Source organism: Carassius carassius, chromosome 4 (assembly GCF_963082965.1).
Source record: "Carassius carassius chromosome 4, fCarCar2.1, whole genome shotgun sequence".
Lineage (NCBI taxonomy): Eukaryota > Metazoa > Chordata > Actinopteri > Cypriniformes > Cyprinidae > Carassius > Carassius carassius.
This window is the reverse complement of record NC_081758.1, coordinates 22542637-22556953: the sequence shown is the minus strand read 5'-3', so window position 1 is coordinate 22556953 and position 14317 is coordinate 22542637. Positions and strand designations below refer to the sequence as shown.

At 37.3% G+C, this 14317-nt stretch overlaps 1 protein-coding gene and 1 pseudogene across 1 annotated transcript in view; one reads left to right on the top strand and one right to left on the bottom strand.

Moving 5' to 3' along the window:
* The first annotated feature begins 3677 nt into the window (after nucleotides 1-3677).
* On the top strand, nucleotides 3678-9299 carry LOC132139510 (endosomal/lysosomal proton channel TMEM175-like; annotated as a pseudogene).
* A 2800-nt stretch (nucleotides 9300-12099) lies between these two features.
* The window catches only part of LOC132139509 (phosphatidate cytidylyltransferase 1-like), a 28450-nt gene continuing 26232 nt past the window's right edge, over nucleotides 12100-14317 (bottom strand). Inside the window, exons 9-13 of the mRNA XM_059547913.1 lie at nucleotides 14108-14176; nucleotides 13602-13754; nucleotides 13281-13400; nucleotides 13064-13167; nucleotides 12100-12301 (exon numbers count right to left, since the gene is read on the bottom strand). Coding sequence (XP_059403896.1) covers nucleotides 12166-12301; nucleotides 13064-13167; nucleotides 13281-13400; nucleotides 13602-13754; nucleotides 14108-14176 — 582 coding nt within the window. The 3' untranslated portion in view covers nucleotides 12100-12165. The remainder of the gene's footprint in view (nucleotides 12302-13063; nucleotides 13168-13280; nucleotides 13401-13601; nucleotides 13755-14107; nucleotides 14177-14317) is intronic.

Below are 14317 nucleotides of genomic sequence, written 5' to 3'. Positions count from 1 at the left end.
TTTTTATGCAACGCAATGATGGCTGCACGCGTTTCTTTGCAGGTCACCATGGTTAATGGAAGAACAATGATTTCAAGCATCACCCTCCTTTTAACATGTCAAGTCTGCCATTCTAACCCAATCAGCCTGACATAATGATCTCCAGCCTTGTGCTCGTCAACATTCTCACCTGAGTTAACAAGACGATTACTGAAATGATCTCAGCAGGTCCTTTAATGACAGCAATGAAATGCAGTGGAAAGGTTTTTTTGGGATTAAGTTAATTTTCATGGCAAAGGACTATGCAATTCATCTGATCACTCTTCATAACATTCTGGAGTATATGCAAATTGCTATTATAAAAACTTAAGCAGCAATTTTTCCAATTTCCAATATTTATGTAATTCTCAAAACTTTTGGCCACGACTGTATATGTAGGTATATAATTACTGTTTGCACCCCACAGGTGATTGGCATAGGGGATGATGGAAATTCTCCAATTTCTACAGATATGCTCCTATTTGATCGATAAGACTCAAACCAATCTAAAGCAGCATCACAAATGCCTGCCTCATAATTTAATCTTTTTAACAAAATGTTGTGGTCCACAGTGTCAAAGGCTGCGCTTAAGTCCAACAGAACAAGAACTGCACAGTTTCCAGAGTCAACTGACAACAGAATATCATTAGTCACTCTTAGAAGAGCAGACTCAGTACTGTGCTTAGCCTTAAAAGCAGACTGAAAATGATCTAAGATGTTGTTAGAAGTTAAGTATGGTGTTAGTTGGAGTAACACCACTTTTTCCAGAACTTTCAACAAAAAAGGCAACTTAGAAATAGGTCTATAGTTGTGAAATTCAGAGGAGTCTAGGTTTGGGTTTTTTAGCAAGGGGTGAACCACAGCATGTTTTAAAAAAGATGGAACAGTGCTGCTATGCAAAGAGGCATTTATAATGGAAAGTATGCTAGGTAAAACAACATCCAATACCTCCTTGAATAGAATAGCAGGGATAATATCAAGAGAACAAGTGGTTAATTTCATACTAGAAATCACAGCCAGCAAATCAGAATGAGAAATAGGCTGAAAAACCAACAGGCTAGATGAACTAATCTGTAAATTATTACAGCTCAGTGCTGGGTTGTATCAGAAATGGATTATCCATGGAATTATATGAACGTTATTTATTTGAATCAGAAACGGCATCTGGCGTAAAACCTTTCAGTGATCCAGTAAATCACTGAAAGCAAATAATAAATCTTTTCATTTCACACAAAGTTGACATAGATTTGTCCTATCATCATGTTGTTTTTAATCTGTGCTTGATTATTCTGTCAAACAGACTATTTTATTTCCACTTCATTATCCATTTTGCAAAGAAGATTCAATGATTGACCGTCACAGCATCTCCTGCAATGCCGTAATCAATCACAGAGGTCATGCACAGGCAATATTGCTACTGTTGCACAGTATAATTGAGCTTACCAGCCTTTACTGACTAGCAAAACAAAGACGTTATGTGAACAGTCATATGTCAGTGTTCAGTGATATTATAGCATTATGCTGCTATAATTCTGAACAGTTCTGTTGAATTAGCACAAAAACAACATGCCAGCAGAAAGCAATGTAATGGGCTGCCAAATATGGCAGTAAGGCCATTAATGAGTTATGTGAACAACAGTTTAACCCAATGTTTATCAAGGAAAAAAGCCAACTGGAATTGTATGTATAAGCAAAGCAACAATGCTTCATTTTCTGTCAAATATACAAGGTATATATACATTCAGTATGCCAATATGTAATTTATAAACAGGTATAATCTCACAACAACAAAAAGCAAAACAACAGAAAGGCTTTGAAAGCATCCAATGCTTTTGGGTATGTCACTGTTTTGTATTGAATAAATGTTATACTTGAATGAATAGCGTGAACAGATTTGTCCTTAGAAAAGTCTTTACAGAACATTCAGTGCAGACATTTTTAATAATATATATTAAAAAAAAAATTTAATGCTTGAAAAATTAAAAGCAAGTGGCTGCAAATTACTAACAGAAGAACAGTCGTAAATATGCCATCAGAGGATCACAATGCCAGATAAACTGAAATGTATAACTTGAAATAGAGATGAGGTTTATACGTACCACAACAGGAAGACAGACGGACGGATGTCTTTGTATAAATTATTATTTTTGTATTAAATTATATTGGTCTGGTCATGCTTATAATTTGGAGTGTGTTCAGGAATTGATTGGTTTTCAATGGAACAAAGCTTCTAATGAATGGTACAGGTGATCTAGACTCTCCCCCTTATTGTAATGGTTTATTGACCTTGCCCTTTTTAAATAAAAATGTAAACATAATTTGTGTTTTCACTCAAAAGGCTTTGTGCAGGTGTGTGTCAGCATGTCTAATGTGATATTTGGATGTACAGTCATTTGATAATGAGAATGACTGACTGTTAGTTGCTAGGTTACGGTTCCATTCTGTAATTGGCCACTTTGATTGAAATTCCATTAAAAACAAAACAAAACAAAAGGAGCTGTTCTGCTGCTGCCTCCCAGAATTTTGTTTGGGACTGTGTTGATCTGCAGGGACTGAAGAGGCTAATAAAAACAGACGGTTTCTCCTCTCGCTCGTCTTCTTTTTCTCTTTCTTTCACTCTTTCAAACAAACAGTATTACAGGAGCACACAGTCCTAGCGTGATATGTCTCCTGATTTAGATTTCACTGAATGCTTGTTGGACACAGTTTTGTCTGTGACGATACAACATGTCAAATTTATTTTAGAAGTGCAGAGTTGAGCAAGAAAGTGCTGGCATATTCTGCTGCCTCCATTGTAACTGACAAACTGGTAAAAACACAAATCTGACTCGCAAATAATGTAGAAATTGACAGTGATTTAACTGGGGGTTATTTCGTAGGCTAGTCTAGGACAGTCGGCTTAACGTTAGTCCTTTGTAAACAAGGTTTTGTCTCTCTCTAGTGGTACTTCGCATTTCTGCTTACATTTAAAAGTACGTATCAACATAAGGTGAAAACAACAAGCGTCTTTAACCGTCAAACTTTGTCTTTCAATTCAAACGACGTAACAATCAATTCAAACCGTTATTTAAGGTTTTTTCTCAATACATTCTTAAAATTTAATTCTAGTTTTGTCAGTATAGTAACCATATTTTAAAATGCTGATTCATACTGAGTGGTAAACTACGGAAAATTTTGTGAGAATAAAAATGCCCTGAAACGGTTGAAAATGGTATTGGATCGATATGTTGGTCTTTATTTGATTCGGTCACCTGTGATTTTAGCTGCGAGGTCCGGCTCACATAACTGTCCGTTCAAGAGAACCGGTTCAAAACGATTCAGTGACGATTTTATGTCAATTTTATGTGCCAAATAGCAGTTTGTTTCACACCGATTTTTACGATGAAAACATAAATATTTTAGAAACGAAAAAAATGTGTAGGAAAAATTATTTAGCCGTTAAAGTAACCTGATGTTCACTAAATCTTCGGTTCACTCTAAATGATCTAACAATGTTTCTCTTATCATTATGAAAAAAACGACTCTCCTCGAGAAACTCTCACACGATTTCAGTCATACGCATCAAACTGTTCAGTTCAGCATTGTGGACAAGCTATTTCATTAAAAAGATCCGACTCAAATGAACGAATCGTGAACGAATCAGACATCGCTAATTTCCGATCACCTGATAGTGTGTCATATGTGTTTGCAAACACAACTACTGTGGCTCCATGCCTGCTCCGTCCACTAACACCACACACCGCCGCGGTCATGGGAGAAAATTATGAAAGCGAAATAATCGAGCACCACGATGACGAGGAGATGGAGAAGACGCGGACGCCGAGGTATCTCGCGCATTCATTTCTGGAGAGCGTCGCGTCGTCGGAGAAAGACGGATACAGCAGCACGCAGTCGTCGCATCGCCTGCTCGCCTACAGCGACGCGCTCATCTCCATCATCGCCACTGTAATGGTGAGGAAACTCACAGACAGCCTTTCGACTTAAGGCTGAAAAAAACCATATGAATCACCTGTTCTCTGGGCTCCTGTCAAAGCCTAGCTGAAGTATATGTACTGTAAGATTATGCATGTTTAAAAGCTGTCATGATATTTTGTGTTCACAGATATTGCCTGTTGCACTACAAAGTTTCAGGATAATGAGGTGAAAAAGTATATTATGCTATCTTCCAGGAATAGCTCAACCAAAAATGAAAATGTAGTCTTTATTTACACACCCTCCTGTTGATCTGTGTGACTTCCACAGAAAGAAGACAAAAACAAAACAAAGTAAAAACATCTCCTCTGTTGTCTATGTTTGCGTTCTAGAGAAGAAAGAAAGTCTTGTGTGTTTAGAGCAGTGGTTCTCAACTTGGGAGCTGGGGGCCCACTGGGGGACTCAGCACACTTCCAAGGGGGCAGCAGGACGACTTAAAATTATTCAATTCTATTGCCACTGCTGCTTTCTGTTAATGACACTTGAAAATGTGAATAAGACATATCTTGAGGGCCGTAAAATATAATCTCTGACATTGGTACTGCTGGTTTAGATATATATGAGGGTGTAAAAATAAATTTTGGTGAACTGTTCCTTTAAGAATACAAATGAAACACAAATTTGTTGTATTTTTATCTCTTAATTGATCTCTCTATACTCAGGAGCTGAAACAGAGTATTCAGGCTTTGCTCACCACTAAGGTTCCCGTCTACTTGATGACTTTTTTGATTGTCACTGTTGCTTGGGCTGCACATATCCGGTGAGAGCCCTCAAGCACTACACTCGATCAAGTATTAATTTCAAGTAACTGCTGCTTTCATTCGTTTGCATAAAGAGTTCATTTAAGCATTTGGTTTTAGGTTGTTTCAAGTCATCAAGCGCATTGACGACACTCTTGCTCTGCTTAACCTGGTGAGAACACCAACTAAAGTATTCCTAATCACTGTAAAGTAGCTGTATATCCATTTTTTAAAGTGTATAATGACTTTTAAACATCACATCTCTGTTCTATTTCAGGCATGCATGATGCTTATAACCTTTCTACCATACACAGTGAGTCATTCTACTGGTGATGTTTGGAACGATTGCTTAGTTCAGCACAGTTTGACTATGTACAGTTCTTCCCTTTTATCTCTTCATATGTCTTTAAATGAAATTTAAAAAACAAAATTTGTTGGTTTATGTTTTTCTAGTTCTCTCTTATGGCAACATTCCCTAGTAATACTCTGGGCATCCTCCTGTTCTGTGCATGTGTCATGGTGATTGGTTTAATTCAGGTGAGCGCGCTTGCATGTGCTGAATAACATCACCAGCATAAGATGCTTTGAGTTTTGTTTTACAGTCATGGTTTTTTGTCTTTTAGGCCATGATTGTCTTGTATGGATTCAGCCGTCCTTTCTTCCTCAATGATCAGATCCAAATGTCAGGGAATCAGGCTTATTACAAGCGACACATCCTTGAAGTCATCGTGAGGGTTCCTATCATGTGTCTGTTTGCCAGCATATTTTCATTCATCTATATCCAACTGGTACCTGTACATGATTTTTAATTATTTATTAGTAACTAAAGCAGCTAATTACAGTGTTTATATAAATAAAAGAAGTGCATTTGCTGATAAAATTGAATAGTTTTTTAGTATTTTATCACATACATTGTAACATATAACATTTTAATTAATCTTTTTTATTTCTATATTTTTCCTCTGGCAGTCCTACATCATTTTGGCTTTTGTTATATTCCTGCCTTACATCTCTCAGTGTTTAAAATGGATCTGGAATAAAGCCATTAGCGGTGAGAGCAAAATCTCACAACACTAATCTCTTATTCTTACAGTATATTGGATACATGTGTTTTTTATCATTGTTCATACACACCAGTTCCACAGGTTGGGATATGGAAGGATTAAAAAAACATTTTTTTTTTAAAGAAGTCACTTACATTACATTTCCAGCCCATTTAGCACTGATAAATGCTAGATCGCTAGCTAACTTTCATCTTAAATGGCTTTGAGCTTAATGTTTTTGAGCTGGATCAGTTGCATCATGTGCTGTGATTTATTGTCCACCCAAATACAGTAAGGACTTTATTGATGACTTTTCTGATTTTTTTGGCTGGAGTTATGCCAAAATATGATCGGGTCTTAATAGTTGGAGATTTTAATATCCATATCTGTTGTCCCTCTAAGCCATTAGTTAAACATGGTACAGTTTGTGAATGGCCCTACACATGAGCATGGACATAAATTGTATCTGGTTTTGGTATATGGTTTACCTGTTTCTAATATTGAGGTATGTGATGCTACCTTCTCTGACCACATGCATGTTCTGTTTTAAATTTATTTCTCTCGTAATCCTAAACCAAATGTCCCAGCTCGTCGTTGTCGTTCGTTTAGTCCTTCAACTGTTAAAATTGTTCTCTGATGCTTTTAAAAGTATTGATGAGGAGTATTCAATGTCCTCTACTTGTCTAAATACTGAGGAATTAACTGTAGCATTTAGGGTTATTCTTGCTAAACCAAAAGTTAAACCTTGGCTAAATGACACCACTCATGCAGTTAGACAAGAATGTAGGAGAGCTGAACACAGTTGGAAAAAAGCCTACAGGTGTCTTCTGATACTTTAAGGGAGGGTTTGCGCAAATATCAAAAGACTGTTCAAATTGAAAAGTCTAAATACTTCTCAGATATTATTTCTAACTCAAACAAGCTTTGTGTTCTTTTCTGCGCTATTAATAATGCTTTGAATAATCCTCAATCAACTAGTTTGGAGTTTTCTCTTGAGGTATGTGAAAACTTTTTAAAAAATTGTGTTGATAAGATAGCTGTTGTTAGAGCGCACATTTCACTTCCTTCTGTTGATTCGTCTATCACCATTATGTGCTCTGCTGTTTTTGACCAGTTTGAACCTGTTTCTTTGCTTTTTGAGAGGCATCTTAGCTAAAATGAAACATCTGCCTGCTGCATAGATATCATTCTCAGTCTTTAAAGAATGTTTTTGAAACCATTAGACCGGAAATTCAGGAAATCATAAATAGTAGTCTTTGCCTGAGGAATTGTGCCTCTAAATATTAAACATGCAATAGTGGAACCATTGATTAAGAAATCAAATTTGGATACCTCGATTCTTGATATTTTAGACCTATGTCAAAACTTCCGTTCCTTTCCAAAATATTAGAGAAGGTTGTTTTTACTCAATTGCAATTCTTTTTAAGTCAACATGGTTTGCAGGAAGTGTTTCAGTCTGGTTTTAAATCATTCCACAGCATTGGAGTTAGGGGAACTGGGTCCTTGGACCTGTCTTATTTTCATTTTTATTATTATTTATCATCTACTTCCCTCAGCAAATTTCCTAAAAATGAATCCTATCTAGTTTTATTGTTTTGCAGACCATACACAACTTTATCTTCCTTTTGAATCCAAAAGATGCAAACTCTATAGCACCACTGCTGGTCTGTCTTGAGGAGGTTAGGGCCTGGATGGCTTAAATTTTTTAAAAGTTCAATGAAGAAAAAACATGATATAGATATCATGATATATATATCATGATAAAGTCATGATATTTAGACCTGGCAACACATGTGACCCCCTTGCAGAGCTGAGTGTTATAAAATCATATGTAAAGCCAAATGTTAAAAACCTGTTAACAGAGACACGCAGGTGTAACAAAAAACACTCATACTGGCTTCTCTTCATTGGCTTCCTGTTAGTTTTAGAATTTATTTTAAGGTTTTAGTCTTAGCCTATGGACTGGCACCAAGTTACCTTTCTGATTTAATACAACCGCATAATCCATCAAGAGCACTAAGGTGAGCTGACAGTTTACTCTTGTTTGAACCCTGAACAAGGCTGAAAAGCAGGGGTGACAGAGCTTTTGCTGTCGCAGCCCCACGGCTTTGGAATAACTTGCCCCTATTTGTTAGGCAGTATTTAAAAAAAAAAAAAATTCTGTGATGAAAAGCTGAATGTACTCCCATCTTCAGGGTCACATGATCCTTCAGACATCTTTCAGATATCTTGGTGCTCAGGAAACATCTCTTATTATAAGTGTTGAAAACAGTGATCCTTTCTTTAATGAATAGCTTTTATTTGAAATGGAAATCATCATTGATTCAATGCATGCAGACTTTTTAACTATAGTGCAATTGGAGTTATTGTAATCTTCATTATGTCACTTTTTCAATAAACTCAGGTCAGGTGGAAGACCGTCCAGATTCAGTGCCCTTCTACACCTACCACCCCAGTGAACCTTTGAGTAAAGAGCGAGTGGAGGCGTTCAGTGATGGGGTGTATGCAATCGTAGCCACGCTGCTCATCTTAGACATTTGGTTTGTATCCCTCCAAAGCAATTCTGTCATTAAGAATTTGCACTGTGCTTCTCTTTAGTAGTACATCATTTTAAACACCTTGTTAATGTCAAAACCTGTATTATGTCACAAAGATCATTTCTACTTAGACAACTAATAGATTTGAGATCTTCTTTCACAGTAAAGACAACGTGCCTGATCCATCAGTGGTGAAGAAGGAGTTTGATGACAAACTCCTCGTTGCGCTTCAGGAGTACGGTCCTGAGTACCTGGCTTACTTCGGTTCCTTTACCACCGTCGGCCTGCTGTGGTTTGTTCATCACTCTCTATTCCTGCATGTGACCAAGGCCACTCGCCTCATGGGCCTGTTCAACACGTTCTTGCTGGCCTTCGTGGGCGGCCTGCCGCTCGCCTACCAGCTCACGCATGAATTTCCCAGAGGCTCCCTCAATGAGCTGGAGGCCGTGCAGATCAGCTGTGTCATCATCTTCTTCGCTGGTCTGTTCCAGCTTGCGATTTGGGTAACGGCACTTTTCACGCAGCATGAGACATTGCACCCGTATGTGCGCTACGGCGGTCGAGAGCACGCCTTTATGTTGGCCAAGCTCTCACTCTACCCCTGCGTGGCGCTCGGGACTTTTGCCTTCACCTGCATCCTGAGCCGCTTCAGCACATCCATCTTTCATATGATGGAGATTGGCGTACCGTTTGCTTTCATTTTACTGAGGTTGCTGGTCCGTGTGGTGCTGGCGGCGATCAGATGGCTCTTCTGTCCTGTGAGGAACGACTTAGATAGTGCTCCAGTAGAGGACGAGGACTCACAGCTGCCCATTAATGATATAGGTGCTTAGCAGTGAACAAAGAAGAAAACACCTCAATGTTCGACATAAAATCAATGTTAGGCTAGATTCCCAGCTCTATTGTTTTTAATTAATACTACAGCCGACAGCTTTGTGCTGTAGAAGACGTCCATATCGGTCAAATCTTCTCTCATTTGGTATAATAGACTGTGGAAGTGATCCACAGTCTTTATGATGAGTCTTCAGCAACATAGCAGTGGTCCGAGAAGAGCTGAAGAGTTTTTATTCACCTTACAGAAATTCACAAAAAAGTTTTTTTTTAGCCTTTTAATGTTTTCATGTTCATATTTTAATGTTAATTAAATTACACTTCACTTGAGAACTACAAACATTTTTAGGTTATGTTGGTTTTACCATTACATTTATATTCTTGTTTTTAATTTAAATTATTTAGACTTTTGCACTTAACTATGTAATTCATGCTTTTCTTCTTGAGCAGCAATTCAGGTCTTTGTATGTTCTAGTGGAGGAAATCTTTCATACAACTGCATAAACGTCTAAAACAACATGCATTAGGTTGAGTCGAATGCTCTGTCAAGGTTTTTGTAATGCTCACATAAACCTCTTCTTCGTTTCATGTGGCAATGAAACTGCTGATGCACCTTAGATTAAATAATGATGCCAATGTTGCACTTACAGTCTGAATGGCATTTAAAATTAAGTTTTGTTAGTCTTTCATCTAAATATTATTACTATACTGCAAGATGTTATATGTAAAGTGCACTTGTTTTTTATTGTCATTTTAAGTTCTTTTCTTTTGTAGTCTGTGTCAGTTCAAATGTTACTGTTTACAATTTTGAGAATAAATTCCATTGCTGCTTGCAGAAATACTTTTGGTAGCAGACTGAAATCAATGTGACCACAGAGAGTAAGTCAAACGTGAAGTTTATTCACCAAGTGTAGCATTGCAATAATAAAAATAATTTTTTTTTTTTTTTTATTTCCTCGGTATTGCCCATAACATTAATTTTTTTGTCTTCTGGTAAATATTTACTACTGAAAACTCATTTACAAAATCTGAAAATCAAATGGAGACATAAATAAAGGTTCCCACTTTTTAAAACAAATTTGAAACCCATTTTCAATTAAATTTCTGAACAGTATAAGCTTGCACAATATTATATGCTGGGTTGTACAGCAGCTCTCAAAAAACTTAATTGGGACATCCACAAAATCAGCTGTAGACAGATGGAGGTGCATTCTCGTTTTGGTCTGATATAGTTCATATTACTTACAAACACCATTCTCATTCACATTCACTACTGGACAGCAGATGTGAAGGAAAGGAACATGTAAACCTACTGCAGACATGAATGATTAAGGTACAGGGGTCACACTTACTGCATTTTTTGTTTAGGTTTTACAATACAACTATTGACAACTGGTCCCAAACTACTCTACTGAGTCCAAATGTGCAATTAGGGCAAAGGACACAGGTTATTACAAATCCACTTCCTTTAACAAAAAGCCAAAAAAATGTATGATGGTAACCTGTAGTGATGTTACTTTTGCTCATGTAAGTGCCTTTGATTACAATAAATATAGAAATTATTCAATCTCATAGGATCTTATTGTTCTCTACTGTAAGATTGTAGCATTTGACAATATTAATCGTGGTTTAACATTTTTTTTGTTTGTTTTTTTACAGCAAAATTGCCAGTGCTTTGGTACACTTTCTTTCTTTACATTTGTTTGGTAAAGAATTCAGAAAGATTTCAACAAATTAAAATGCAGCTATAAACAATATTGCAAGTTTGATACTATAAACATAAAAAAAAAAAAAAATTAAAAGCACATAAACAATGTGCAAATCTAAGAACATTTGTACATGTTTTCAAATATTGGCTATCTACTCAAAGCACCAGTGTTTTTTACATTTACATTTATTCATTTAGCTGACGCTTTTATCCAAAGCGACTTACAATTGCTATATATGTCAGAGGTCACACATCTCTTGAGCAACTAGGGGTTAAGTGTCTTGCTCAGGGACACATTGGTGTCTCACAGTGGATTCGAACCCGGGTCTCTCACACCAAAGACATGTGTCTTATCCACTGCGCTAGCACCACCCCCATTTTTGATATGAAAACCTCAAAAGCTAATTGAATCTTTCGCCTTGTGTAGTTACAGTGCAACTAAAACCAATAGTCATGGAGGGGAAGACGGCAAATCACCTTTCTCTCCCCGAAAACAACCCGCTCAAGATATTGTCCACAACCTAGAGAGGTTTAGTCATGCTGGATTTAAGAAAATAAGACAAGTGTTTTTGCATATCATTATCGTAACTTCCTATTATATAGAATTTGTCAAACCATATAGATTATTTAAATAAATGTATAATCTATATATATATAATCTAGTGTATAATATCTATGTACAACAATGCATATGATGATATGTACACACAAGTGAGTCATTCTAGCACTCACGCTAACACACTGAGTAATGTGAAAGGGAAAGAGAACATGGCTATTTAAGCAGTAACAGTAGGACTTACAGACATGCTTCTGTTTTAGACTCATTGTTTCGTAATGCTTTGAGTTCAGGACCCCCGTTATAAATTAAGCTCACATTAAAATGTTAAACGTGAGAATTATGGCATCTCAAAAACCATGAGTTATTGCGTTCGCAAAGCAAATCAAACGCTCATAACATCAGGCCAGAATCACAAAATCAGTGCAATGATGAAGCCTCCTTCCTAAAGTGCTATACATTCACTTACCATGTGCTTGGATCTTTTGTTTTTGTATTTTTGTTGCTTGGAAGATCTTCGATGTTGGTTTCCCAGACAGTGGCTCTGATTAAGAGAATTTTGCTGTCATTTTCCTCCTTCATTTGATCAGTTTCTAATGGGTTAAAAGTGAGAGTTTGGTTTGCAGCAGGCGTCACTCTCTCTCATTGAACAGTAGCTCCTGTGGTCGGATGGGAGTGTGCTCGTATCGTCACAGTCATGGGTGAACGCTTAGTTCAACAGGACATGAGCTGGTTTTGTCTGCTGAGGTGGGGACGTCTGTCATTGGGCTTCCTCCACAGCAAGGGGCAGCAGGCCCTTTTCTCGTAAGTGGTTGCGCAGTGTATTGAAGATGCCGAGTTGCTGCTCTGGTTGCAGAACAAGCAACTGCTGTAAAACCCTACTGGGGTTCGGTCCCCTGGGGAAGAGAAAAATGACAGAGGGTCAAACATGCTTCCTGTGTGTGCAGACCTCTGGGATTACAGAAATGCCCATATGCTAAACAATACAGAAAATGCTAAACAATACAGTGATGTTTGCAGTATATACCAAACAATGAATTAATAAGAAACTGAATATAATAACAACAGATAGTAAACTATCTATCTATTTATAATAGGAAATATTTTATGTAAAATTATGCAATATATACTGAAGCAAAAATAATATAAATAGATCAAATTAAATATTAATATCTAATAATGTAAATTGTTTGTTTAGACATAATTTCCACTCTAAACCACTGCCAAGACATGATAATGTGAATGCCGGTTTAGACTTGTCTTTTATATTTTATTACATTTGAGGGTCAAAGTGACTCAAATTAATAAAGCATATCACATACATTTGTGTTTATGACATTGGGATTATTCAGTTAAAGATGCACAAGTCTCAATAGAATTCTTTGATTTGAATTGTGTCACCTAAACTAGGACTATCTGTCATAGTTTGACTTAAACCAAGGGTTATGTTCAATGGAATTCATTCTAAAGTAACAGCCCACTCGTGAGTAAATCTCATTTATTGGCCCAAGCCCATGTTTACACACATTTGGCATTTGGTCTGGTCATTTTGGATGCTGTGTCAAATTCAGTTTTTTAATACATCCACTAGCACCTATTTCATGGATGGTGTCCTCTTCCGAAAGGAAAAAGTGTAACTAAATGAGTTGAGAGCTCACCTGATAAAACTTGTAATGTAAACATGAACGAACGTTGCCATCAGATACTGACAGTCAAAACGATCCATTATACCCCCATGACCAGGAATGGTGTCCGCAAAGTCCTACAAAATGAAAAATCACAAGCTCACAGGTGTCATGCTCACTCCAAGCAGGCACAGACTGCAAGTTACAAATTCAAGGGTTTGTGTGTGACTGCTGCTGATTGTGAACTAACTTTGATCTTGAAAGCTCGTTTGAAGCCACTGGCAAAGAATCCACCAAACGGTCCGATCAGAGAGGCGAACGTAGAGAGCGCAATACTGTGGATCTGAAATGGGTAAAGGTTCACCGTTTTCTGCAGACACGAGAAAGATGTAGACATCATTATCAGCCAATACTACATAAAGAAACATAACTGTGACAAAACGATTATCATTTCAAAGGATTTAGGAATAAAACAACTCCTCTCAAATATTAGATATTGAGCAGCAGAGCTGTATTAGGCCACAATCTCTTAGCTGTAACGGTATGTAGTTTTGCCCCGTCGTGTACTCACCCATCTAACTGTATTCTGCACCACTGCAGGAAGTGTGTATTCCTGTATCATGAAGAGATTTGTGGACTCACACTCCACCGCAAAACGGTTCGTCTCACTGTTGTATTCCACTGGACAAACAAAGTACTGGTACTGGGATAGCAGGTACGCAAACTGAAATAGGAGGATTTAGTTGTCACACAATACCATAAGGGTTACTGAATGATATAAGAGTTGTTTGTGTTGTTTGAAGGCAAGGTGAGCATACAACATACAGATACGTCTAAACTGGGACATATCTGCCTTAAAATTGACTAAAAAGTCCAGTTTGGGCTTTGTTTTTATACTTGCTGAAGATAATGACTGAAAAGTAGTTTGACCAATAGGGTGCAGGCATTAATCGAGATGTATGACAAGGTGAAATCTGCAGAGAATGATCAGAGCAGTGCAAACATATGTACATATAGTTTATGAGGACTGTGCAGAGGATGCCAAAACCCTTACTCAAAGGTCTAATGGTGACTTACAAAGAAACTGAAGACCACTGTTGCAAAGAATCCCCCGATGAATCCTTCCCAGGTCTTTTTTGGGGAGAGCTGCGAGAGAGCGGAGAGTTTTGAGATAAGATCATTTTCATCCACAATGCATTCAATTATGGAAATGTAGTCATCAATTCAGAAAATTAAGAGACGGAGAATGTTTATCACAAATGCTTAGTGCTGCGATGCAAATATCAA